General features: G+C 54.8%; 3 protein-coding genes across 7 annotated transcripts; 2 read left to right on the forward strand and 1 right to left on the reverse strand.

Moving 5' to 3' along the window:
• The first annotated feature begins 1,202 nt into the window (after positions 1–1,202).
• On the forward strand, positions 1,203–3,710 carry CDKN2D (cyclin dependent kinase inhibitor 2D). The gene is made up of 3 exons (XM_081232261.1): positions 1,203–1,300; positions 1,558–1,713; positions 2,751–3,710. The coding sequence occupies exons 2-3, from the start codon at positions 1,573–1,575 to the stop codon at positions 3,108–3,110; spliced, it is 501 nt and encodes a 166-aa protein (XP_081088387.1). The 5' UTR covers positions 1,203–1,300; positions 1,558–1,572; the 3' UTR covers positions 3,111–3,710.
• A 454-nt stretch (positions 3,711–4,164) lies between these two features.
• On the forward strand, positions 4,165–12,948 carry KRI1 (KRI1 homolog). 2 transcript variants are annotated; one of them, XM_081232158.1, is made up of 19 exons: positions 4,165–4,271; positions 4,369–4,442; positions 5,207–5,312; positions 6,036–6,144; positions 6,397–6,451; positions 6,538–6,587; positions 6,884–6,980; positions 7,071–7,148; positions 7,440–7,567; positions 8,024–8,150; positions 8,236–8,331; positions 8,434–8,604; positions 9,440–9,515; positions 9,611–9,699; positions 9,785–9,911; positions 9,997–10,127; positions 11,044–11,108; positions 11,204–11,302; positions 12,054–12,948. In XM_081232158.1, exons 1-19 carry the CDS (start codon positions 4,178–4,180, stop codon positions 12,391–12,393), a joined length of 2,112 nt encoding a protein of 703 aa, XP_081088284.1. In that variant the 5' UTR covers positions 4,165–4,177; the 3' UTR covers positions 12,394–12,948. The 2 variants fall into 2 exon arrangements, with proteins under 2 accessions (XP_081088284.1, XP_081088285.1); XM_081232159.1 differs by having other exon boundaries at positions 6,541–6,587.
• ATG4D (autophagy related 4D cysteine peptidase) lies at positions 12,619–18,793 on the reverse strand. 4 transcript variants are annotated; one of them, XM_081232198.1, is made up of 10 exons: positions 18,387–18,793; positions 17,746–17,829; positions 17,491–17,664; positions 16,918–17,194; positions 16,780–16,844; positions 15,243–15,373; positions 14,097–14,175; positions 13,944–14,020; positions 13,747–13,866; positions 12,619–13,158 (listed from the first exon to the last, which is right to left on the reverse strand). In XM_081232198.1, exons 1-10 carry the CDS (start codon positions 18,616–18,618, stop codon positions 12,976–12,978), a joined length of 1,422 nt encoding a protein of 473 aa, XP_081088324.1. In that variant the 5' UTR covers positions 18,619–18,793; the 3' UTR covers positions 12,619–12,975. The 4 variants fall into 4 exon arrangements, with proteins under 4 accessions (XP_081088324.1, XP_081088325.1, XP_081088326.1 ...); XM_081232199.1 differs by lacking the exon at positions 17,746–17,829; XM_081232200.1 differs by lacking the exon at positions 13,747–13,866.
• Positions 18,794–25,275: the final 6,482 nt, after the last annotated feature.

The raw sequence follows: 25,275 nt of genomic DNA on the forward strand, positions 1-25,275 counted from the left end.
CGCCCGTTAACTCCTAAATCAGATCATGGCTCAATTCTTTTTAAAAAGTAAAAGTCAAGCGCTCGCAGCAGCCCACAGGCCTGATCAACATTACCCCTCCCCCTCACCTACCTGCCCTCACCTCCTGCCCCCTCTCTCCCTCTATACCTCACTCCTCCTGGACTTACTAGGCGTGCTCCTACCTTAGGGCCTTTACATCTGCAGCGTCTCCACCTGGTATGCTTTCCCCCAGATATCCACATGGCTCCTTCCCTCACCTTCCGGTCTCAAATCAAATGTCACCTCCTCAGGGTGGCCCTCTCCGACCTCTCTCTTTCAACTGCCTTCTTTTCCCAAAAGACTATTACTTATCCCGTTTTGTCAGCTCCACAGTGTATACCATTCTGAAAATATGTAATTATTGTCTTCTCCAGCCCTTAAACCGTAGGCGTCCTGCAGCAGGAGGCACCCAGCTTGCTCTCCACTTGGCCGCCTAGTACACAGTAGGTGCTCCGTAAATGTTTGAAGGTCTCTGTTAAGAGCCTCCAACCGCGACTCTCGCCTCCCAGGCTCACCCACGTGGCACCTGCAGCGTGAACTTTCCTCCACGCCCTTGCACTTGCTGTGCCCCGGCTGGCCCCATCTGAGCCGAATGTGATTCCTTCCTCACCCACCCTATTTCCACGTTTTATTTTCTTCACCGTGCTTAAGACTATCTAAAATTATTTAGTTGCTTGAATGTGCGCTCCCCAGCGCCGGGTTCCTGCACACAGAGAACGGTTCCTGCACAGAGAGTGAATGAATCAAATAAAGCGCTCAGCACAGTAAGAGCTAATAAATACTTATCGCACGGTAGAACTCCGAACAGGGCGGCCGCAGCCCTGCCTCCCTTTCCCTCGGAGGTGCCGAGGTCCCGGAGCGGCCCGCGCTACTCTGCTCCTGACCTTTCTCCCCTGGGTCAGTTAAACCGGCCCTCTTTCCCGCCCGCCCGGCGCATTTGAAAAACCGAAAACCCCGCCATTGCCGGCGGTCTACCGGTCGCCGCAGTTCGTCCAATCAGAAGTGGACCCGCCCACGCCGGCGCGCACAGCCTCCCTGGCGATGCGTGGCCATTGGCTGCGCTGGCCGAGTGGGCGGGGCACTACAGGGTCCAGAGCTGGGCAATGCAGCTGGGCTACAACCTAGAGAGTTCTTAAGAAAACGAATCCGCGGCGTCCGGGGGCGGGACCCCAAGCGCGCTGGCTCCGCCCCCTGGCGGCCGGCTCGGCTGCGGCGTCGGCGTCTGCTCAGAACAGACCCCGCCCGTCGAGGAGGAGGGAGGGTGAGTTGGGGGTGACCCGGCCCCCAAGGGGCGGGCGCCGGGCCGGGCGCTGCGGGCCTCGGAGGGTTGGGCCCGGGCCCACCGGCCGACAGGGGGAGGAGCCGGCTGAGAGGGCGGGGGTCGCGCAGGAGCCCCGGACTGGCGAGTCGGACCAGGAGCCTCGCGCAGGCCGGGGACGCTGTGGGAGGGTTGTTCGGGCCAGCGCCGGTGGGCTCCCCCGCACTGACCGCGTCGGGGTGGGGCGGGGGGCTTCGCAGGCCGCAAATATCGACATGCTGCTGGAGGAGGTCCGCGCCGGCGACCGGCTGAGCGGGGCGGCGGCCCGGGGAGACGTGCAGGAGGTGCGCCGCCTTCTGCACCGCGAGCTGGTGCACCCCGACGCCCTGAACCGCTTTGGCAAGACGGCGCTGCAGGTGAGGCCCGGCCCGCCCGCAGCGAGGGCGAGGAGGGGAGCGGGGCGAGGACCGGGACCCCAGACACTTTCCCTCTTCTCCCCTTGTTCCCGTTGGTAGCCGACTGGGGTCTGTTCCTCCATCGCTGGGCTGACTTGGCTCCCTGATGTCCCCTTTCTTAGGTGGGTGGTGGATGGGGTTAGGTTGGGGGAGGGGAGAACTTTCCATCTTTGGAGTATTCCTCGTTCTCTGATTGCGGAGGATTCAGTTTCCCTAGAGAAGTTCGTATTCCTTGGGTGAGCGTTCAGCTTCTTTGGATCCCGGTTTCATGAGGACGGCTCTGGTTTCTTGGAGCTTGCATGGAGGATCCGACCGCAGGAAGAAAAGATTCATGTTTCCAGGGTGTCCTCATTTTCTGGGGGGTTCTCTGAGAGGTATCCAGTTTCTGGGGGGGGCGGGGAATCTCCATTCCCGCGGGATTTTCATATTGGCATATTATTGGGGGGATCCCAGTAAGGGAATAGTTACAGATTGCATGGGAGTCCCTCTTCTCTTGGGGACATTTACAAAAGGGGAACCCCATTTCTTGAGAGGGTCAGGTACCTTTGGGAGCATCCTCACTATATGGGAGGGGGAAATTCCATGGAGATGGAGTTTCAAATTCCCTGGCCATCTACTTTCCCTTGAGGGGGCTATTCTCTGAGGTCTGTTTCCTGGCGGGAGTTTCATATTTCCTGATGATTTCCCATCTGTGGAGAGAAGTGTCTCTGGTTCCTTGGGGGAGGGTCTCAGGTTCCTTGAAAGTGTCCATGGGGCTATACCCTAGGGGGAGTGTATTATCCTTGGGGGGGTGACCAGTTTTTTGAGGGTCCTTATTCCCAGATCTTCTTCTGTGGGGTCTCAACAGCTGCCTGGGAGTTTATGTTCCCTGAAGTTTCTCGTTCGCTAGAGGACCTCGTCTCTGGCATTCTCTACTCCTGAATGACCCCTCTCTGCAGTCACCCATTTTCCTGGACCTCCTCCTTTGGAGACCCCCTGACCCTCTACCCCCCGAACAGGTCATGATGTTTGGCAGCCCCACCATCGCCCTGGAGCTCCTGAAGCAAGGTGCCAGCCCCAACGTCCAGGATGCCTCCGGCACCACTCCAGCCCATGATGCAGCCCGCACTGGATTCCTTGACACCCTGAAAGTGTTGGTGGAGCATGGCGCTGATGTCAATGCACCTGATGGCACCGGGGCCCTCCCCATCCATCTGGCAGTGAGAGAAGGCCACACGGCTGTGGTCGGCTTCCTGGCTGCCGAGTCCGATCTTCATCACAGGGACGCCAGGGGGCTCACACCTCTGGAGCTGGCAAGGGGAAGAGGCGCTAAGGATCTCATGGACATACTGCAGTGGCACACGGTGGCACCACTGTGACCTGGGGCCACCCACTCCGGCAGCAGGACCCGGCTGGGTTCTGTGTCAGAAGAGGAGGGAAGAAACACTTTCTCCCTTTCTTCCTCCTGCCCACTGCCGAGGGGCACCAGTTTGTGGCTTGTTGGTGTTGATTTCTGGGGTGTGTGTGTTCGAGGTACATTTCTCATTTTTTTTTTCTCACCCCTTTTGGTGTGTTGGGCAGAGAAGGGCTCCTGCAGGCAACAGCCACCTAAACGGTTCGGTTTCCTCCACGCCCCGACTGCTGGGGCTACAGACGAGTCCCAAGGGCAGAGCGTTTAAAGCCCCAGCCCTAGAGTGAGGTCATCGCTTCCAAGGCTCCTGGAACCTGTCGACCTTGGCTGGCTGTACCCAGAGAGAGACCTCAAGTGTGCACACTGCTTTCCGGCATGGGGGAGGGGGGAGTGTTCCAAATCAATAAAAGGGTAGTATGAGTTCATTCATATTTCGTTGAAAGCTTGGTTTCCAGTCCCTTGTACAGCGTTAAAGAAAAAAAAAAAGTCTATTTATTATGATTTATGGAAGAAATTGTTGTGTGTGTAATTTAATGTTTTTACCCATTAAATTAAGACTTGTGCATGATCACAGCGCCGGTGGCTTCTGATTTTTGAGGCTGCGATGTCGCGTGTTCAGGATGTTTGTGGGGGTGGGCACCGGGGTCGCGGATCCTGGATGCTTTGGGGGAGGGGAGAGAGTGGTAATTCCCAGGGCGCCACCGTGAGTGAGCTGGGTGGGGCAGCGGTTTGCGCTGTCGGAACGGAAGGGAGGCAGGAAACCGCGAGTGGAGAAAGGGCCCCCAGATGTCAGCTGGGTGCCGGGAGCCCCGGCGGGTGGGGGAGTGGGGTGGGCGGTGGCTGCAGCCTTCCCCGCAGAGGCGTGGCCCATGGGCGGGGACTGCGGTCACCGGGCTAGGGATCCCGGAAGGACCCGGGGCGGGGTTAGGTGCGGCCCATGAGGCTCCGCCCCATTTAAAGCTAGCTAGTGAGTAGCCCCGCCTTCTGGGGGGTGGGGCCTCTCCACACGCGTGCGCAGTGGGTCGTAGAGCCGCCATGCCGGAGCCGCGCGGGTCGTCACCCCTGCGGGTGAACGCGGCGTTCGCCGCGCGGTACGGCCGCTACCGGGAGCGCGAGGAGCTGCAGCGGCGTGAGTGCGGGGCGCCGGCGCGTGCAGGGCGGTCGGGAAGTGGGGGTTGATCTGGTCCCCCAGGCTGAGCTGGGGGGATCCCATCTGTGCCCCACAGTGAAAGATCGCTATGGGAATAGGGACAGCTGCGGCGACTCCAGCTCCGAGTCTGACTCCGGCGACGAGCGCGTGGTGAGCTTCCCCGCCTCCCTCCCGGACTTGCGGGAGGTGTCCAAGCCCCCCACCGCATCCCGGCCCCGACTTATATGGGGCGGCTAGCCCCCAACCCCATCGCGCCGAACGGGAGCGTCCATCTCCCACCCCCCATTTCCATGAGGGACCGACAGCGCCCTCCCCATCCCCAGGGAGTGGGCAGATCTCCCCTACTTCCCCTCCCCTACCTCGGATCTACCTGCCCATCTTGATCTGTGAGGTGTGAACCCTGTGTCCACATTTTCGTCCCTACCAGTTTAACCGTTTCTCCGTGTCTGCCTCTGTTCCCAGAGTGGGGCATCCCTCTGCCACATGGGGCACCCAGCTTTTCCCCATATCAGCCCTGATCTTCCCAGCCTCACTGAGCAGTCCAGCCCTTCCTCTCTGTTCTTATGTGCCCTCTGTCCACTTGCCCCTAGGTTGTCTATCCCTTGTTGATACCAGAAAGTACCACCCACCCCCTTGCCTGCTACCTTCCTCTGTCTCATATCCGTTACCTATGTGTGGCCCACCCCCAAGAGGTCCCCTCTCCTTCCTCCACCTAACTGATCACTCACCCTAATTCACATCCAGCCCTCCACCCCCACCTGCCTCTACCCAGCCGGATTCCCCCCCTTTCTCCTAATATATACCCCTCTATGCACACTAATTCCCACACACTCTCAGCCCACCTGCCCCGGTTGCTTACTGCCCCCGTCACAGCCCCTTTCTGAAGTCTGTCCCCACCCCGTTTCCTGCCCTAGGAATTTGACACTCAGCAGGAGCGTGACTTTTACAAGACCCTCTCCTTACTGAAGAAGAAGGATCCGCGCATCTATCAGAAAGATGCCACCTTCTATCAGAGAACAGGTCTGGGACTACTTCTCCTGAGGCCCAGATTCCTCATTGCTTTATAGGCGGTTGTGACTGTTTAATGGATCTCCACACACATCAAAACTGATTAGCAAAGGGACTTCCCTGGCAGTCCACTGGTTAAGACTCCATTCTTCTACTGCAGGGGGAACGGGTTCAATCCCTGGTGGGGAACTAAGATCCGGCATGCCACGCGGCAAGGCAAAAAAAACAAAACAAAAAAACCACTTAGGGCTTCCCTGGTGGCGCAGTGGTTGAGAGTCCGCCTGCCGATGCAGGGGACACGGGTTCATGCCCCGGTCTGGGAAGATCCCACATGCCGCAGAGCGGCTAGGCCCGTGAGCCATGGCCGCTGAGCCTGTGCGTCCGGAGCCTGTGCTCCGCAAGGGGAGAGGCCACAACAGTGAGAGGCCCGCCTACCGCAAAAAAAAAAAAAAAAAAAAAAAAACACTTAGCAGAGTGTCTTAGGTTAAGACCTGTTGTTATTAATAACGGCTGTGTGCTTGGCCCTGTTCTGAGTGTGAATTATTCACTGAATGATCACTGCCAAGTACTTCCAGGTAGTAGTAAGTATGATGCCTCTTTGATAGCTGGGAACTAGTGGCTCGGGGATTTGAAACCTCGGTCTGACTCTGGCCCAGCATAGTCTTACTCTCTGCCTGGGGGAGGAAGGGGTTTGTGGATGTGGGTGATGGCAGGTGTCTTCTGGTGTCCCCGCAGCATCGTCCTCGGACAGTAAGGAGGAGCCAGCAGCTGAAGAGAAGCAAAAGAAGGTGCAGCCCATGTACCTGAAGGACTACGAGAGGAAGGTTATCTTGGAGAAGGGAGGGTAAGGAGAAAGCCTGACCCCTCAGCTCCCACCTTCCTAGGGTAGGTGGACACATCAAGCACTTAGGGGCAGGGGTGGGAAGAAGCTGGTGACTCACCAGAGTTGAGGGAACCCTGGAGAGCAGGAGCCTTGGTGACCTGCCTGCACCCCACTGCCCCCTCCACCAGCTGTTGCTCTTAACAGCCCCCTACCCCATGGGGACAGACAGGCCATGGGGCGTCTATTCTGAAGCCTTCTTCCTTCTTCACACAGCAAATATGTCGATGAGGAGAATTCAGACGGGGAGGCCTCCAATCAGAGACTCCAAGTGAGTGGGGTGGAGGCTGGGTGGGGGGCTTGGGGGCGCTTGGAGCCTCAGGGCTGGGCCTGAGGCCCATGTCACTCTCTCTGCAGCAGACCTCATCGAAAAGTTATGTGGAAGAACAGAAACAGCTGAAGGAAAGGTGAGCCCTGGGGCTGGCTGAGTGGCCAGATGGAAAGGAGTTGAGGCTCTGAGGTTGGGTGGGCCTGGGTTCAAATCAGCTCTGTCCCTTAATGGCTGTGTGCCCTTGGGCACATCGTTTGCTAGCTCTGGGCCTCAGTTTCTGCATCTGTGATATGGGGTTGGTCATGGGCTCTATGTCACAGCACAGCTCTGGGCTTGTCAGGACGAGCTCAGGGATTAGTAGACGGGGCTTGTCTTGGGGCAACGGGCAGGGCCAGCCCACCCGTTCTGAGGCTTGTTCTCTCGCATGGGCAGCTTCCGGGCATTTGTGGAGGACAGTGAGGACGAGGACAGTGCCGGGGAAGGTGGCTCCGGGTTGCTGCAGAAACGCGCTAAAAGCAGAGAGGAGAAGGTGGGTGCTGGGGCCCAGCTAGACGGGGGCTGGTGGCAGAGAGGGGGCCCCAGGGCTCCCACAGACCCTCAGCGCTGGCCTTCCCCCCAGGCCCAGGAGGATGCTGATTACATCGAGTGGCTGAAGGGGCAGAAGGAGATTCAGAACCCCGACACCCTGAAAGAACTGGTGAGCTCCCATTCTTGGTCCCTGACCCACTGAACTACCTGGTCTGCCTCCATCCAACCTTTCCCTGGAAACCGGCCCTTGAGAGGGTAGCCAGGAGCACATTCTCCAAAGATGGGGTGTGTCCCTCTCTGGGCCTCAGCTTCTACATCTATAAAACGAGGATTAGCCCACCTACTTCATAGGCCGGCTGTGAAGCTGCAGTCACTCAAATCCACTGGGTGCCCACATCTGTGCTCCTTCCCTGTCCCCGAGTCCCTGATCCGGGTCCTATTACCCCCCCTTTACCCTTAGACTCACCTCAAGGAATATTGGAACAACCCAGAGCTGGATGAGGGGGAGCGCTTCCTGCGGGATTACATCCTCAACAAACGCTATGAGGAGGAGGGAGATGAGGAGGAAGAGGAGGAAGGAGAAGAAGGGTGAGTAGCCATGTCCCCCAGGGGCCTGGAGCCAGCACTGGCCAGAAGGGAAAAGGCACCAGGCGTTTACACTTTTTCACATAGATGGTAGCAGAGTTAGCCTTTCTTTTCTTTTCTTTTTCTTTTTGGCTGCGCTGTGTGGCATGCAGGATCTTAGTTCCCCAACCAGGGATTGAACCTGTGGCCCCTGCAGTGGAAGTGTGAGTCTTAACCACTGGACCACCAGGGAATTCCCCAGAGTTAGCCTTTCTTGAGGAAAAGCTGCCGAGTGTGGGCTCTGGAGCCAGGGGGCCCTGCCACTGGATTTCCATGCTTCGGTTTTCCCATCTGTAAATGGGGGTAACAGCGGCACCCTAGCAGAGGGTTCTTGTGAGGATTAAATGAGTTAATATGCTGGTACACAGGAGTGCAGGAGCTCGGCTGACGCCCCCAGTCCCATCCCATCTCGTCCCTCAGGGTCCCTGGCCCCCCGGTCCAGCTGGCCGTGGACGACTCCTCAGACGAGGGTGAGCTGTTCCTGAAGAAACAGGAGGACTTTGAGCACAAGTACAACTTCCGCTTCGAGGAGCCAGACGCTGCCTCGGTGGGTGGCCAGTGCCAGCTCCGGGGAGGACCTGGCCCGCAGGGTCCAGGCCGGGAGAGCCTGGAATCATCTCTGCTGCCCACAGGTCAAGACCTATCCTCGGAACATCGCATCCTCCGTGCGCCAAAAGGACGAGCGCAGGAAGGAGAGGAGGGAAGAGACACGGGAGCGAAAGAGGAGGGTGAGTGTCTGTTGGGGTGGTGCGCTGTGAGGAGGCGGGGCCCAGCCTGCGGGGGGAGGGGGGAGCCCATTCCCTCCCTCTCCCGTGAACTGCCGCCTGCAGGAGAAAGCGAAGAAGCAGGAGGAACTCAAGCAGCTGAAGAACCTGAAGAGGAAGGAGATTCTGGCCAAGCTGGAGAGGCTGCGGCAGGTCACAGGCAACGAGACACTGGGCTTTGAGGAGCAGGACCTCGAGGACGACTTTGACCCCGCCCAGCACGACCAGCTCATGCAGGTGTGGCCCCAGAGCCCCAGCCCGGCTGTGCAGCCGAGTGCTCAGAGCGTGGCTCTGGAATCAGCAGTCCCTTCCTGGCTGTGTGGCCTCAGAAAAGTGACTTGACCTCTCTGACCCTGTGTCTCTGTCTATAAAGTGAGTCTAACTGCAGCATTTACGTCAGGGCTGTTGTAAAGATAGCCTGAGAGGAATAGTAAATGTTAATTAACTTGGTAAATGCTCAAGGAACTGTGGGTTATGGTATTTCCTTTAAACTCATTCATTGAGCCGTTAGTGTTTGTTGTTGGATTTGGGGAAACACAGCTTCAGGCCATTGGAACAGGCGATGAGGGCTGGATGGGAGAGCACTGGGGATCACAGGCACCGCAAAGCTGCCCCTGACTAAGCCTGGGAGGTCAAGGAAGGAGACTAAGGATGCATAGGTGGGCCAGGTGAAAACTGGAGTGTGTGAGTGCTGTGTGGTTGGAGTTCAGCCTTCACTTTCTAGAAGCTTCTCAGTCCTGAGCTTCAGCTTCTCAATATTTGGCAGTAGTTTCTGTCTCTTGGGGAGCTTGTGAGAACATAGTGAGATGCAGCCCAGCGTCCAGCATGTAGTAGGTGCTTATAAATGGCATGGTTAGCAATATCTGCCTTTGCCAGCCAGTGGAACAGGGGGCAGAGAGCACGGGGGTCAAGGGGACAAGATGAGCCAAAAGTGGGTGTGGAGGGGCCCAGACACACAGGGTTCCCCCGACATCAGGAGCTGAGGGGAGTGCTGCGAGGCCATGTAAGGTGCAGGAGTACTGCCATCTGGGGGGAGTGGGCCCTGCTCACCCTCGCGGCCCCAACCCTGCAGAAGTGCTTCGGGGACAAGTTCTATGGAACCATGGAGGAGGAGAAGCCACAGTTTGAGGAAGAGGAAGGGCTTGAAGGTGAGGTCACCTGGGGCAGTGGGCTGGGGGCGGGGACTGCTTGGCCTGACCTGACCCCCCCGGCCCACCCCTGCCTGCCTGTCCTCTGGAATCAGACGACTGGAACTGGGACACGTGGGCTGGGCCGGAGCAGGGTGGAGCTTGGAGCCAGCAGGAGCCGCACTGCGAGGACCCCGACTTCAATGTAGGTGCCCTGGGCGCGGGGCTCTGGGGGTCCTCAGAGGGTCCCGAGGACCGCAAGGGCAGGCCTGACCTGCGCATCCCGACAGATGGATGCCGACTATGACCCCAGCCAGCCTCAGAAGAAGCAGCGCAAGGCTCCTTCGTTGGGCAAGAAGAAGCGAAAGTCGCCTTTCGCCACAGCCGTGGGGCAGGAGAAGCCCGTGTTTGACCCTGGTGAGGCCCGGGTGGGTGGCCGTGGGCAGGCAGGGGCTCCACAGGGCCCGGCACACCCTGGCAGCCTGGCTCTGTCCCCGCTCAGGGGACAAGACATTTGAGGAGTACCTGGACGAGTATTACCGGCTGGACTACGAGGACATCATCGATGACCTGCCCTGTCGCTTCAAGTACCGCATGGTGGTGCCCTGTGACTTCGGGCTCAGCACCGAGGAGGTGGGACCCTGGGGGCACCCGCTAGGCAAGGGGGAGCCTGGAGCCATCTGTGCTGTGACATGGCCTGTTTTTTCATCTCGAAAACAATAGGAATGATAGTGCTAATGACAGTACTAATAATATTACCTGCCTCAAGGGGTTTCTGTGAGGCAGGGGCTGAAACAGTGCTTTGCCCACAGCAGGCCCCAGTAAATATTAGTTTTAATTCTGTTACCGTATATCGGCAGCAGGGTGACCATTAAGACTTGACACAGGTTCAAATCCTGGCTCAGCCGCTCACCAGCTGTATAACCTTGGACATGTGACTAGAGCCTCTGTGCCTGGGTTTCCCCGTCTGTAAAATGGGCCTCATAAGAGCCCCACCTCATGGATGTGGATGTGAAAAACATATGCTTTGAATGTCATTTGCGCCTTAGCCACAATGGTTATGGATGCTTGACAGTAAAAATAGACGATGTTTATTGAGCTTATAACATCTGCATTCACTTCATCTTCCTGATGACCTTCCAGTAGGTTCTAAGGGGGTGCCCAACTCATAAGTGAGGAACCTGGGCCTCATCTGTAATTAGCAAACCCAGTCATTGGCATGGAGACCCCTGCCCTGGTCTGAGGCTGCTGGGACCACAGTGCATGGGGTCAGGGCTCAAGGGCCCAAATTGTAATCTGAGAGTAGCCACTTCCTGGCCATGTGACTTGGGGCAAGGATCCCCTCTTTGAGCCGCAGTTTCCCCATCTGATGCCCCCAACAACAAAAAAATCAATTAGCTTCTGCAGAAATCAGTTCTTTCTCACCATCATGACATTTCTGCTGGGTGGAACTAGCATTACCCTGCTTTGACCCATGAGGTGACTAAGGCTTAAGGGTCAGGGCCCCATGGGGCTCACGAGCAGGACCCCACTCTCCCTGACCTTGCAGATCCTCACTGCCGATGACAAGGAGCTGAACCGGTGGTGCTCCTTGAAGAAGACCTGCATGTACAGGTGATGGGGTGGGACTGGGCCAGGTGCCCCGGGGGGAGGGGCGGGCAGGCTGAAGGCAAGCATGGGCACCACCCAGAGCACCCAGCTGCCTGCAGGTCGGAGCAGGAGGAGCTGCTTGACAGGAGGGCGTACAGCCAGAAGGCCCAGAACGTATGGAAAAAGAGGCAGATCTTCAAGTCACTCTGCCCAGAGGAGTAAGTATTGCTGGTTGTAGGGGGTGGGTGGGCTTGGGAGCCTGCCAGGCCCAGGTTTGAGTCATGCTGTCAGCCATCTGTCACATGACCTTGGGAATGGGGTTTCTCTTCTCTGATACCTGCGTATCAAGTCCTGGCTGGGCTGTAGCTGTGTGATGTTGGGCAAGTCACTTTCCCTCTCTGGGCCTGCTTCCTTATTTATAAAATGGAGATAAAGATGGCTCACTTCTTGTTGGGTTTTTCTTTTTTTTGAGGATTAAGTTAATTCAGGTACAGTGCAAGTTCTGGATAGGTATTAGCTCTTGTTATTATGCCTGTTATTTCCTGATCTATAAATCAGGAGTGATAAAAGCTCATGGAGTTGATGTAAAGCTAAAATGAGTTAATTTGTGTGAAGAGCTTAGTGCAGGCTCAGGCTCAACAATCAAAATTATCAGTGACACAATCCAGCCTCAGAGTTCAATAGAAAAATCCCAGTTTGGTATTGCATCAGACCCACGTTTGAGTCCCAGGCAGGCCCCTGAATTGTGTTTTTTTTAGTTTTGGCCGCGCCATGCGGCATGTGGGATCTCAGTTCCCCGACCAGGGATTGAACCCGCGCCCCCTGCAGTGGAGGCACGGAGTCTTAACCACTGGACCACCAAGGAAGTCCAGGCCCCCCGAATTCTGAGCCTCCCCTTTTCACATCTGTAAAAATGGGGGATGGAAAGCCTGTGACTGGCCTGGGCTGAGCCACGCCTTCCTCCTCCAGGACTGAGATGCCCACAGAAGCCACAGGGAAGCCACAAAGAGACAAAGCTGGCCCACAGGGGCAGCTGCTGGCACCCGATGGGGCCTGTGGGAAGTGGCCCCAGCCTGAGAGCCCCCCAGTACAGGAAGAGGCAGCCCCTGTGACACCCACCGAGAAGCCGGCCCCCCAGAGGCAGAGGAGGGGCAAGAAGGCACGTCTCCTGGGCCCCACAGTAACACTTGGTGGATGTGAGTTCAGCCGCCAGAGACTGCAGGCCTTTGGCCTCAACCCCAAACGGCTGCACTTCCGCCAGCTGGGCCGGCAACGGAGGAAGCAGCAGAGGCCTAAGAGCCACCCCTGAGCTCAAGGGAGCCTGCAGGGGCCTTGGGGCTCCTCCCCTTCAATCAAGCCCCCTCTTATCGACTGTATAGACCCTCTAATCTACCTGTGGGCAAGGGAGTCTTCCCATCTTAGAGATGTGAAACCTGAGGCCTACTCAATAAGCTTCTCCAGATGACTTGGAACCTCACCTCGAGACATACCCTGAGCCCCATCCCTCAAATGCTGGGCCCAGCCATAGCCAAGGTCAAGTCAAACGGCTTTATTAGCCCCCATTGGTCACAGCCCCTCCTCCCTCCCACCAGCCCTTGGCAGGATGGGGGCGTTGGGACCGGTGAGGGGCATGGACGGTCCAGTGCAAACTACAGTACTGAGTCAGGCCCTGAGTGGGTGCCCGGGGGCCCTCCCTCCCTGCCCAGTGAGGAGGGCCTGGCTGGTGGGAGGCAGGTGTGCAGGCTCTGTTCCTGGCTGAATGGCCCCGGCCCGGAGGCTTCCTGGACTGCTCTCAGCTGCACTTGTCAGGGGGGGAGTTCAAGCTCCCACACCCAGAGTGACATAAATAAAAAAATAAATAGGGTCATGTCTTCTCCCTCATCCCCTCCCTTTATAAAAACACAAAGTCCTCAGAGCTTGGGCGTTTAGCCTTGAGGAGCCGGCCTGTGCGAGGGAGCCGCAGTGTCGGCTGGGAGGGCTGGGAGCAGAGGTCGTCCAGGCTGTGGTCCTGAGCATGGCCCTCAACCAGGGTGAACATGGGGTATCGCTCTGTGGCTGAGGAGGAGCTGAGGACCTGGTGGGAGGAGAGAGAACAGCTCAGGCCCCAAGCCATGTTAATTATCCTAGTAGGTATAATTGTCTTAACAGGTATGTTTATCAGGTGCTTCCTGAACTCAACTTCCATCCCTCCAGGGCAGTGATGTAGGCCAGCCAATCAGCACCTTCTGTGCCCTGGCTATAGTGATTGGCTCAGTGATGAGCACATGACCCTCTGCAGCCAATGAACCACAGCTGTGGGATTTTCTCTATCTGCTGAGAAGGTGGGGCTCCCTTTCCACTCAACTAAATAGTAGGTGCCCAGAGAGCCTGGTGGCCACTTCTTGCCACCATAAGGGTAAAGCCTTGATAGGAAAACAGAGCCAAAGGACAAGGCAGGGTCCTACCACTTGACCCCCTGGAAGCAGCTGTCCCCTTAAATTTTTCATTTCATGCCTCTTTTTGCTCTAATTAGAGCTGGGCTCTTGCAGCTTGTGGTCAGGATAATAATCTTAACAACATAGCCTGGACGTGGCGTTGCCAGGCCTGCTGGCCTCAAAGCCTCTGTTCCTCTTCTACCCTAGCCCTGCCCTTTGCCTCCCACCCTCCAGCATGCCTTGCTCACCCTGGTCAGCTCTGAGCAGAGCGTCTCAAACTCCTTCCTGTCTCCAGCATAGAACCCCACAGTACAGCTCGGGTCCATCTTGGCAAAGGCCATCTTGCGGGGTGAGGTGCAATGGAAGGACTGGGGCAGACAAACAAGGGGGGCTCGGGGGGAACCCTCCACAGGCCTCCAACCCCACCCTGGGGATCCCAGCTCACCTCTAGGGGGAAGTCAGCCTGGCTGACATCCACAGTGGGCTGGCAGTAGTGAGGGTCCAGGTAGAGGAGGAAGTCATCTGCAGGGGAGGAAGCATGAGCAGGGGTGGAAGAGGGTAAGGTGGGATGGGATGAAGCAGGACGGGGTGGGCCTACCCTGATAGCCAATGAAGTACAGCGAGTGGCGTGGCTTGCCCCCCATGATGCCAAGGCACAGCTCTGAACGCAGGAGCTCCTGCAGGGAAGAAAGCGGGTGAAGGTAAGGAACCACAGCAGGTGCTGTCAGTGAGCACTGTAAGCACTGTCAACAAATGCATAGCAAAGGCCCAGTGTGTGCAAACCCAAGCCTGTGCTAGGCCCTGGGGGGTAGCAGTGACCAAGATAGACAAAACCCTGCCCTTAAGCAACTGATGTTCTAGTGCGGGAGAACAAGGAACAAGATGAGCAAGTTAGGTCACATGTCACAAGGCGGTGACACTCTGGAGAAAGAATAAAGGCGGGAAGAAGGCTTTGCAATTTTAAATAGGGGAATCAGGAAAAGGCCTCATTGAGAGATGATGTTTTAGCAAAGAGTTAAGGGAGTTAAGAGTGCATCTTGGGATACATATAGCTGATTCACTTTGTTATAGAGCAGAAACTAACACACCATTGTAAAGCAGTTATACTCCAATAAAGATGTTAAAAAAAATAAAGAGTGCATCTCGGGAAAGAGTGCTCCAAGTGATGGGAACAGCAAGTGCAAAGGCTCTGAGGCAGGTGTCCTCTGAGAACAGTGAAGAGGCCTGTGTGGCTGGAGCAGAATGAAGTGAGTTGTAGAATGTGGGCAGATGGTACAGGGCCTTGTGGGCTGTGGAGAGATCTTTGGCCTTTATTCTGGGTATAAACACATCAGGGTCTTTCCAGCCTTGCTGTTTCTTTTGCCTGGAACACTCCTCCTCTGGCTTCTCTCTTGCTTCTGGCTAGAGAGGGGCTTTCCTAGGCTGTGCAGCCACCCACATCTGCCCTTCATCGTGTTAATTTTGGTTCCTTTAGAGTCTGAGTTGTAACACCACAGCTGTCAATTTGGTTCCACATACACTGCCTGTTATTCCCCCATTATAACGTCTGTTCCCAGAGGGCATCAGTTGTTGCCTGTCCACCTCTGAATCCCCAGCAGCTGGGACAGTTCTTGGCACATAATTGGTGCTCCATAACTACTGGATAAACCGATGAAGAGATGAAGGAAGCATAAACACCTAACCCAAGCTGAAAAAGTCTGCAGGGCTCCTGGGAGGAGGCATGGTAGAATCTGGTAGAACCTACCTTCATGCAGGGCACGTACACGGGGTTGAGAGTCTCACCACCCAGCCGCACTGGCACCAGGATGACCACGGACTTCCACTCAGCTGTGGGGTCTGGCCTGGCCACCAGGCGTGCCACATCCGCCTTGTACACTGGAAGGACAGGGCAGCAGGTCACATTCTCTCCGGCCCTTCAAGCCTCAGAGTATGGTCCTCCATCCTCAGAGGACCAACCCTGCCTGAGCAACCTCTTGGGATGACACTCCTGTCATCGGCAGAAAAGCACCTTTCCAGTGTCCCCCCCACCCCAAGCTCCCTCAGACAATCCCAGGGCCTCCAGGCAGGTGTGGACATCCCCATTTTACAGAGAGGGCAACTGATGTCCTGAGACTTAGACAAACAGTGTAAAGCTAGGAGAAGCTGGAGAGCCTTCCCCGCAGCCCAGAGTGCCTCTAGTCCTTCCCGACTCTGCGCCTGGGTTTCCAAGATGGAAATGGGAGCGCTGAGCAATCCGCCAGTCAGCTGAAAGTTCCTGTGTGTCCCCCTCAAGTCCCGTCTGCGGGTTACTCCTCTCCCGCCTCCTCCCTTGTGGCTATATGAGGCCCCTCCTGGCTCCCAGAAAAGTGCATTCAATCCTTTCCGGAGGCACCTGCTACGGTCTGAATGCTTGTGCCCCCCTCTAAATTCTTATGTTGAAATCTTACCCCCCAAGGTGATGGAATTAGGAAGTGGGGCCTTTGGGAGGGGATTAGGAGTGAAATCACTGCCCTTATAAAAGGGACCCCAGAGAGCTCGCTTGCCCCTTTTGCTACCTGAAGACACAGCAAAATGAACCAGGAAGTGGGCTCCCAACAGACACGAAAACTGCCAGTGCCTTGTTCTTGGACTTCCCAGCCTCCAGAATTATGAAAAATAAATTCCTGTTGTTCACAAGCCACCCAGTCTATTTTTTTGTGTGTTGTTTTGTTTTTTTGGCCATGCCGCGCAGCTTGTGGGATATTAGTCCCCGACCGGGGATCAACCAGGGCCCCGGCAGTGAAAGCGCCGAGTCCTAACCACTGGACCGCCAGGGAATTCCCTGGTCTATGGTATTTTTGTTACAGCAGCCCTAACAGACTAAGAAAAAGGCTCTCCTGAACTGTTTTTGAGGGAATAATAATAATAATAGCTAATGTTTAGTGAATACTTACTAAGTGAGAAGCATTATCCTAAGGGTTTTACTTTTATCACTGACTCACTTAATCCTCATGACAACCCTATGAGGCAGAGACCCAACCTTCGTACATGTTGGAACAAGAGTGAATTGGACCTGCGAGAGGAATTCCTTATGTCTTTTATTCTATCACTCAGGGAGAAGCCCCTGAAGTCTCCTCTCCTGGTTCCAGAGGGAGGGTAGGAATCCAGAGCAGCCCGACCCAGTGTGGGCCTCGAATCCTTTCCAAGGGTCCCTCTGCCGCAGAACTTGTTTCAGCATCTGAGGAACGTGGGTCCTAAGAGGCAGCTGAGGTAGTGACTGGCTCAGGGTGAGAACCCTGTGACCTTGGCTCCCAGCCCCTTACCTGTGCAGTCCTGAGAAACATACACCACCAGGCGGGTGACCTCTGAGCAGCTCTCCACAGCTTTCCTGGGGACAGGAGGAAAGGCCTGAGCTCCTGGGGGTACCCAGTAGCTCCCATGTCCCCTGCAGCGGCCCTCACCTGAGTATGTGCGCCACCAGGGACGGACCATACCAGTCACCCGCCTTCTTGCCCGAGCTCTGCCCAAGCTCCACCAGCCGGTGTAGGCCGAAGGGGGCCCGGGGATGGTCAGCGAACCAGGATACAATCTGCCGGTGCCGGCGCTCCTGCTCCGGCTCAGGGGCAGCCTGGGCCCAGCGTGAAGGCATCCAGTGGGCAGGCCCACGGTACCGGTTGGGAGAGGCCAACCCCGATGGCTCAGGGGGGCCCAGGCCCGCGCCCAGGGACCACGTCCAGTCTGGTAGGGATGGAGTTAAGAGTCAAATGGCGATGGTGTAGAGGGTGGGGCACAGTTCCCACTATCCATGATTTACACACAACTTTACCGCTCCAGAGATGCCGTGTTTAACTACAATTTTCACATTCCTTCAACTTATTTTCTAAACAACTCTCACTCCCCGCCCCCCCCCCACAAGCTTACTTTACACGCAATTCTAACATGACTTTAAACTCTTTGTTTACAAACAGTTCTAACGCTGCTGACCTGTGGTGGGCGCTACGCTCCTACTGTGCCCTTCCCCCTCCACCGCTCACCTCTGGGCAGGAAGTGCAGCAGCAGTCCCTGAGCTAGCATCATCTGCCCACTCCGTAACATGCATCCCCAGCCACAGTCGGAGGTCAGGCAGCCCCCAGCGAGAGGTGGGAAGTCCCGGCGGTATGTGAACCATAGGCGAGATACAAAGTCCCGCTGGAAACGCTGGATGTCACCTACAAGGGCAGACTCGTCAGTTGCCACGAGAAACACCCCTGGGGGACTCCTCCAACCCTAGCCAGGGGCCACCAGCTCACCCTCGCCCTCGAAGCGGTAGCGGCGGCCACAGAGGTGGACGCTGGAAATCTTGCTAAAGCTGGTCCGGCTTTTGACTACCCAACCTGGGGAGACATGGGGCAGTGTCCAGCAAGATGAAGCACTTGCTTGGCAGACACGCAACCTAACAGGGCAGCAACAGCGCTTAAATTCTCCCACCTGTGTGATGGGGACTATCCTAGTTCCTATCTCAGGGAAGGCTCTGGGGAATCCGTGCTACATTTCTCCTGGATGGAGGCGGAGCCCCTAGTAACAGCCACATGCATGTCTGCCGTTAATTCGGGATGAATCAAAGCACGTCTGATTACTGTACCCATTTTACAGAGAAGGAAAATGGAGGCACAGGGAAACAAAAAACCTTGCCCAAGGTCACACGGAGAATCGACTGAGGCTTGTAAACACATTCCCCTTTGGACCTGCCAGCCAGCGGCCCGCTCTGGGCAGGGCAGGGCGGGGGACCTACCCACAGGTGACTCACAGGAGGGGAACAAAGGGTGGAATACCTGACAGGTGCAGGGTCTGGTTCTCCTTGACTCCCACCGACCTCCAAGCCCCCGGCCCGCCTGAACCCTCAGCTCGCTCCCACCTCAGAACCCAACCCCGGGGCCCGCCCCCTCCTCACCGTACTTGACGTTGTTCCAGGCTGTCAGGAACTTCGCTTTAAACTTGTCCACTTCGTCCGGCTCCCCCGGGCCTGTACCGGGCAACGCAAGAGCGGGGCCGCTGGCTCCGGAGGGCCCCAGGCCGTTGGGGTCCGGGGTTCGGGGGCGCCGTGGCCTGCGGCCCTCGGGGCTGCGCGCGTCCTCCTGGCTGCCGCTCCGGTACTGAGCTGCGGCCGGCGACACGGAGTTCATGGGCGCGCCGGGAGGGCCGACCGAGGGCCCCAGGGGCCCCGTTCAGCGCCCCAGGGGCCAGGACGCGGCCAGGACGCGGGCGCCCAGGAAGGCGCTAGTGGGCCCCCGGCACGGCGACCAGGCCCCCGGGCCCTGTGCGGGACAGTGTCGCCGCCGCCGCCGCCGCCATTTTAGCGGCCCTGGCCCCGGGAGGGAGGCGGGCGTGACACAGCCGGACGCCCCGCCCAAGCCCGGCCCCAGTCCCTCGTGGCCGCGCTGTGACCTCCTGACGCCGCGCCTCCCTGCGGCGCCCCGCGACCCCCTGCACCGCCCGCCTTATCGCAGAGCCCAGGCGCGGCCGAGCCCCTGGAGGTCCTTATCGGAAGCCCCAGAGCCGGGAAGCCCGCGCCAGGCCCCGCCCCTCGCCGGTTCCGGCCCCGCCCCCTCCTGCGCTGGGGGACTGACCCCCAGGCGGGGCCCCTACGCGGTTTGCACCTGCCCACGTCCGCCAGAGGATCAGAGCGCTGCTCTGCGGGCTGCGCACCCAAGACCCGCCTCGGTCGGGGGCCCAACCTGTGCGTGACACCCACTCCCACAAACTCCGCCTTCAAGCCACACCCCTACGTGCTTTAGTTTCCCCAGGAGCAGCAGAAGGGCTCAAATACACGCAACAACATAAACGAATCTTCCTAATTTTGCTAAGGGAAAGAAGCCAGACAAAAAAGAAGAGTATATACTCGCTGGTCCCATTTATTTAAACTCTAGAAAATGCAACTTCATCTATAGTCATAGAAAGCAGATCAGTGGTTGCCTGGGGGTGGGGTGGGGAGAGGTGGGAGCGAGGGATAAAAAAGGGCTTAGGATGTGTTTAGTACCTTGATTGTGGTGATGGTTTCCAGCATGTGAAAGCTCAACTGATTGTACACATTAAAAGTGTGTGGTTTTTTGTATGTCAGTTATACCTCAAGAAAACTGTAAAAATTTTTCAGTGCATCTAACTCGGGAATGTTAGGAGGACGAGCTGAGTTCATTCTCATAAAGCGCTTAGCGAGGCGTTTGAGGCACAGTTAGGGCTCAGAGAAAGCCAATCATGACCTCAAAGGCAGGATGAGTGCCCTGGGAACCACACAGAGGGTGGCCTCTAGTGGCCAACCCACGGGCTCTGTCCTCAGCAGGCAGAAGGAAGTTGGATGAAGGATTTAGACGAGGGCATGCAATGTGAAGAAGGCACAAAAGTACAGTCACCTCCCGGACTTTCTCATCTTTGGTTCTTCCCTCATTCACTTCCCTTCAACCACACACCTGCCTCCTTCCTCAAATTCGACAGGTACCAATCCACCTCAAGACCTTTGCACTTGCTGTTGCCTCTGCCTAGACCTCTCTTCCCTGAGATATCTGCATGGCTGTCCCTCAACCTCTTTCAGGACTTTATTCAAACGTCATCCCTGCAGTGTGGCCACCTTCATAATTCCACCCCACCCCTACCCTTGGGATCCTTCCCCCTTCCCTGCTATTTTTTTTTTTCCAGAGCAGTTATCATAACCTGATTGTCTGAGTCAGCTTGGACTGCTATAACATTAGTGCATGGTGAGGGCCCTATTCCTAGCGAAGTCCTCACATGGCCTTTCCTTGGTGCATTGTACACAGAGAGAGATATCTCGTGTCTCTTCCCTCTTTTTAATCCCATTAGGGGGGCTCCACCCTCATATCCTCATCTAAACCTAATCACCTCCCAAAGGCCCCTCCTCCTAATACCATCACACTAGGGGGTTGGATTTCAACCTGTGAATTTTTTGGGGGGGACACAAATGTTCAGACCATAGCACTGATCTTATATTTATATGTATAATTTTTATGTTTATCATCTCTGTCCCCACAACATCACTAGAGCAGGCATCTCTGTCCATCTTGGTCACTGCTGCCTCCTCAACACTCAATGTGGGACCTGGCATATGGTAGTTATCAAACAACTTGTGGAGTGGAAGGAGAGCTTATAGCTTCACAGGGGACAGATGGACTGGGGTGGCCCCAGGTGACCCCTTCTGTTTGATTTGCTGGCTGAACCCCGCCCCAACCATGGTCACAGCTGTTGACCCAAACCCCCCACCTTGGTCAGGCAGGATGATAACCACTTGCATGAGTTGTCTCACAACAGGAGCTCCCAATAAAAATATGATGCTGATGCCAGCCCATAATATTGTCCTACAGACCTCCCAGGATCCTTCGCGCTAGGGTCCGTCTTGGCTGAGAGATGCACACGCCACCAGAAGGGACCCTGAGTCAGACTATATATGGGCCAAGCAAGATGACTGGCCAGAGACAACCCGGAAACTAACCCCATCACCATAAAACCTAAGACTGCGAGCCACGTGGCAGAGCAGTTCTCCGGGGTTCCCTTACCCTGCTGCTCTCCACCCGGGCGCCCCTTCCCAATAAAGTCTTTTACTTTGTGAGTACGTGTGTCCCCTAAGACAATTCATTTCCGTGTTAGACAAGAGCCCACTCTCAGGCACTGGAAGGGGTCCCCCTTCCTGCAACAGTTCCTTCCTGGAGGAGGGCAGTGATTCACAGTGTGACCTTCAATTTCTTCCCTTCACTCCCCTTCCATACAAGTACAGCCACAACCTCAGCTCCCCACCTGGGTCTCTGTCCCCACTCATCATCCAGCTACTACCTGTATCCCCCCTGGGATGTCCCCCAGGCTCCCCAGTTTCGGTTTTTCACCCCCACTGGCTTTTCCTCCCATGCCCTTGGCTCCTCCCCACCCAGCCTTCATTGCCTTCCTTCCTGGGGGTGTGTCAGTCCACTTACTAATCTGTCCCCAATTGTCCTCATGTCCCCAAAGGAGCACAATAGTTATGGGCAGACACTGCAGCCAGGTGTCTTAGACAGGTGACCTTGCTTATCTGTACCTCAGTTTCTTCATCTGCCAAATGGGAGAGTAATAGTGCCTACTTCCTAGGGTTTGGGAGAAGAATTAAATGAATATGCAAAATGTTTAAAACACAGCAACCACCACTTCACTTTGAATTGTTACTGCTATTGTCTTTCTTATTCCCACCACTGCCCTCTGAGGTCTGGCCCCCATCACCACTGTTGCATCCTTCCTGGCCTCCTGAATGCCATCTCTGACCCCTCAAATCCACACAACAGCTGGAAGAACCTATCTATTTATAAAATTATTTTCAAGAACAATTTCCACCACAACAAAAAAATCTAGAGCAGTACTGTTTAATAGAAACATAACATGAGGTACATTTTTCAATATTCTAGTAGCCATGTAAAAAAAAATACAGCTAGTTCAATTAAAAAGTGGGCATGGGGGGGCTTCCCTGGTGGCGCAGTGGTTGAGAGTCCGCCTGCCGATGCAGGGGACACGGGTTCGTGCCCCGGTCCGGGAAGATCCCACATGCCGCGGAGCGGCTAGGCCCGTGAGCCATGGCCGCTGAGCCTGTGCGTCCGGAGCCTGTGCTCCGCAACGGGAGAGGCCACAACGGTTATTAGAGGCCCACGTACAGAAAAAAAAAAAAAAAAGTGGGCATGGGGTACGTCCCTGGTGGTCCAGTGGTTAAGAATCCGCCTTCCAGTGCAGGGGACATGGGTTCAATCCCTGGTTGGGGAACTAAGTTCCCACACGCTGTGGGGCAACTAAGCCTGTGCACCACAACTACTGAGCCTGCACTCTAGAGCCTGTGTGCCACAACTAGAGAGAAGCCTATGTGCGTAAGGAAGAGTCCACCTGCCAAAATGAAGACCCCTTGTGCCGCAACTAAGACCTGACGCAGCCAAATAAATAAATAATTTTTTTAAAAAAAAGTGGGCATGTAAGCAGATAGGGTAAGGGTCCCTGGAAGAAAAGAACCAGATATACCTTTTTGACATAAGAGAAGCCATTTTTTGCCTAAGCCATTTTGTGATCTAAGGCCAGCCACAGTGCTTGCCCTTGAAGGAGTCTCAGTAATTAATGATCTTAAGGGAACAAAAGAATGCAGGAATGAACCACTGTTATCAGGCAAGAGAAGTAACAATAGCAAAGATAATAAATCAGTTGTAAAGACTTACAGTTCTGTTTCAGTGGTAAAGAGTAGCCTGAAGCACTCTCTTGAGCTGTTTTGCAGAATTCAAGCTCCCCTCAAGTGCTCAGTCACCAGATCAACTAGAACCTAAGGAATGATGATGTTGGCCTTTTCTGACCCTCTTGATTTCATCAGCTTAAGCTTGGACTCTGTCAACCTTTGTCCAGATTCTATGCTGAATTCTCCTCTGCTCAAACCCCTTCATGGATATGCATATAATCTTAGCTTAAAACGTCCCCAATTTTACTGTCTGAGGAGACACTGCTTTGGGAAAGATCCCTGGGGTTCTCCTTACTTGTTGCAAGTAATAAATCCTTCCTTCTCCCGATCTTATCTTATCTTCGGCTTGGTTGTGTCTTTTGGCTTGACACCCACAAAGAGGCGGGTTTTCTGGTAACAGGCAGAGGGTCTGAATAGATGTTCTTCCAAAGAAGACATACAGATGGCCAACTGGTACATGAAAAGGTGCTTGACATCACTAATCATCAGAGAAATGAGAATCAAAACCACAATGACTATGATAATAGTCATTCTAACAGGTGTTAGAATGACTATTATCAAAAAGACAAGAGATAACAAATGTTGGTGAGGATGTGGAGAAAAGGGAACCCTTCAACACTGTTGGTGGGAGTGTAAAACTGGTGCACCACTATGGAAAACTGTATGGTGGTTCCTCAAAGAATTAAAATTAGGACTATCGTATATCCAGCAATTCTACTTCTGGGTATTTATCTGAAGGAAATGATATCACTATCTCAAAAAGATATGTGCACTCCCATGTTTATTACAGGGTTACTTACAATAGCCAGGATGTGGAAGCAAGCAACCTAAATGTCTACCAATGGATGAATGGATAAAGAAAATGTGATATAGGGGAATTCCCTGGTGGTCCAGTGGTTAGGACTCTGCGCCTCCACCGCAGGGGGCACGGGTTCGATCCCTGGTGGGGGAACTAAGATACTGCATGCCAAGTGGCGTGGCAATATATATATATATATATATATATATATATATATATATATATATATATATAAACATTACTCAACCACAAAAGAAGGAAATAAGTCAGACAGAGAAAGACAGATACTGCAGGATCTCACTTATATATGGAATCTTAAAAAAACCAAACTTGCAGATACAGAGAACAGATAGATGGTTGCCAGAGACGGTGAGTGGTGGATGAAATCAGTGAACAGAGTCAAAGGTACAAACTTCCAATTATAAGACAAATAAGTCATGGGAATGTCATGTACAGCACGGTGACTATAGTTAATAATACTGTATTGTGCATTTGAAAGTTGCTAAGAGAGCAGATCTTAAAAATTCTCATCACACACACAAAAAATCAGGGCTTCCCTGGTGGCGCAGTGGCGCAAAAAAAAAAAAATCGAACTATGTGTGGTGATGGATGTTAAATAAACTTATTGTGGTGAACATTTCAGAGCATATACATACAGCAAAGCATTCTGCTGTATACTTAAAATGAATACAATGTTATATGTCAATTCTATCTCCTAAAAAAATTACAAGAAATAGGTGACATTAATTTTAATAATACTTTTTACTTAACCCACTATACACAAAATACGATCATGTAACAAGTATAAAAAATTATTAATGAGCTATTTTACCTTTTTTGGGGGTACTGTTCTCAAAGTCTGATATAGTTCATGTGTTTTCTATACAACCATAGAACGCCTCAATTTGGATTGGACACATTTCAAGTGCTCAAGAGCCACATGTGGCCAGTGGCTACTGTATTAGTGCAGGAAATGTAACCACTGCCCAGGTGAAGACAGGAGACATCCCAGATGCAGCTGGAACCCTGGGTCCTTCCCTCCATGTTCCCATGGAGTCTCTGCCTGAATTGCGGTGGACTCCTTGGAGCCTGGTGTAGGGCTGGAGCCCAGTCTGTATCTCCAAAGGTACTGACTCTGCTCTTTGAACCCCTTCTCCTCTCTTCCCTCCTCCTCCAGCAAGGTCCCACTACTGTAAACAAACCAGATGCCAGGCACCCCCACTGGGCCACCCCAGGCTTGTCTGAATCCGCCTGGGGCCACCACCTCAGATTCCAAATAACAATGACTCTCAGGGGCCATCTTGCCTTGTGGGCTGTATTGTTTCTCCACAAAAGATATGTTGAAATCCAAACCTCAGGTCCTTGAGGTTGTGACCTTATTTGGACATAGGGTACTTTGCAGATGTAATTAGTTAAGATGAGATCATACTGAATTAGGGTGGGTCCTGAATCAAACATGACTGGTGTCTTTAGAGAAGAGAGATGCAGACAGATACAGAGGAAGAAAGTCATGTGACCATGGAGGCCAAGATTGGGGTGATGCAGCTTTGTGCAAACCAAAGAAGGCCAGTAGGGCTTCCCTGGTGGTGCAGTGGTTGAGAGTCCGCCTGCCGATGCAGGGGACACGGGTTCGTGCCCCTGTCCGGGAAGATCCCACATGCCGCGGAGCGGCTAGGCCCGTGAGCCATGGCCGCTGTGCCTGCGCGTCCAGAGCCTGTGCTCCACAACGGGAGAGGCCACAACAGTGAGAGGCCCGCATATCACACACACAAAAAAAGAAGGCCAGTAACCACCAGAAGCTAG

Source organism: Mesoplodon bidens (genome assembly GCF_964165515.1).
Source record: "Mesoplodon bidens genome assembly, chromosome: 4".
Taxonomy (NCBI): domain Eukaryota; kingdom Metazoa; phylum Chordata; class Mammalia; order Artiodactyla; family Ziphiidae; genus Mesoplodon; species Mesoplodon bidens.

What these genes read in the sequence shown, in the direction of transcription:
- CDKN2D (XM_081232261.1), top strand. Translation starts at nt 1,573, where the DNA reads ATGCTGCTGGAGGAGGTCCGCGCCGGCGACCGGCTGAGCGGGGCGGCG. An exon ending in TTGGCAAGACGGCGCTGCAG is followed by an intron (nt 1,714 to 2,750) that starts GTGAGGCCCGGC and finishes CCCCCCGAACAG; the next exon opens with GTCATGATGTTTGGCAGCCC.
- KRI1 (XM_081232158.1), top strand. Translation starts at nt 4,178, where the DNA reads ATGCCGGAGCCGCGCGGGTCGTCACCCCTGCGGGTGAACGCGGCGTTC. An exon ending in CCTCCAATCAGAGACTCCAA is followed by an intron (nt 6,452 to 6,537) that starts GTGAGTGGGGTG and finishes CTCTCTCTGCAG; the next exon opens with CAGACCTCATCGAAAAGTTA. An exon ending in GGAAGAGGAAGGGCTTGAAG is followed by an intron (nt 9,516 to 9,610) that starts GTGAGGTCACCT and finishes CTCTGGAATCAG; the next exon opens with ACGACTGGAACTGGGACACG.
- ATG4D (XM_081232198.1), bottom strand. Translation starts at nt 18,618, where the DNA reads ATGAACTCCGTGTCGCCGGCCGCAGCTCAGTACCGGAGCGGCAGCCAG. An exon ending in CTGGAACAACGTCAAGTACG is followed by an intron (nt 17,830 to 18,386) that starts GTGAGGAGGGGG and finishes ATGTCTCCCCAG; the next exon opens with GTTGGGTAGTCAAAAGCCGG. An exon ending in AGGCTGACTTCCCCCTAGAG is followed by an intron (nt 13,867 to 13,943) that starts GTGAGCTGGGAT and finishes TGTCTGCCCCAG; the next exon opens with TCCTTCCATTGCACCTCACC.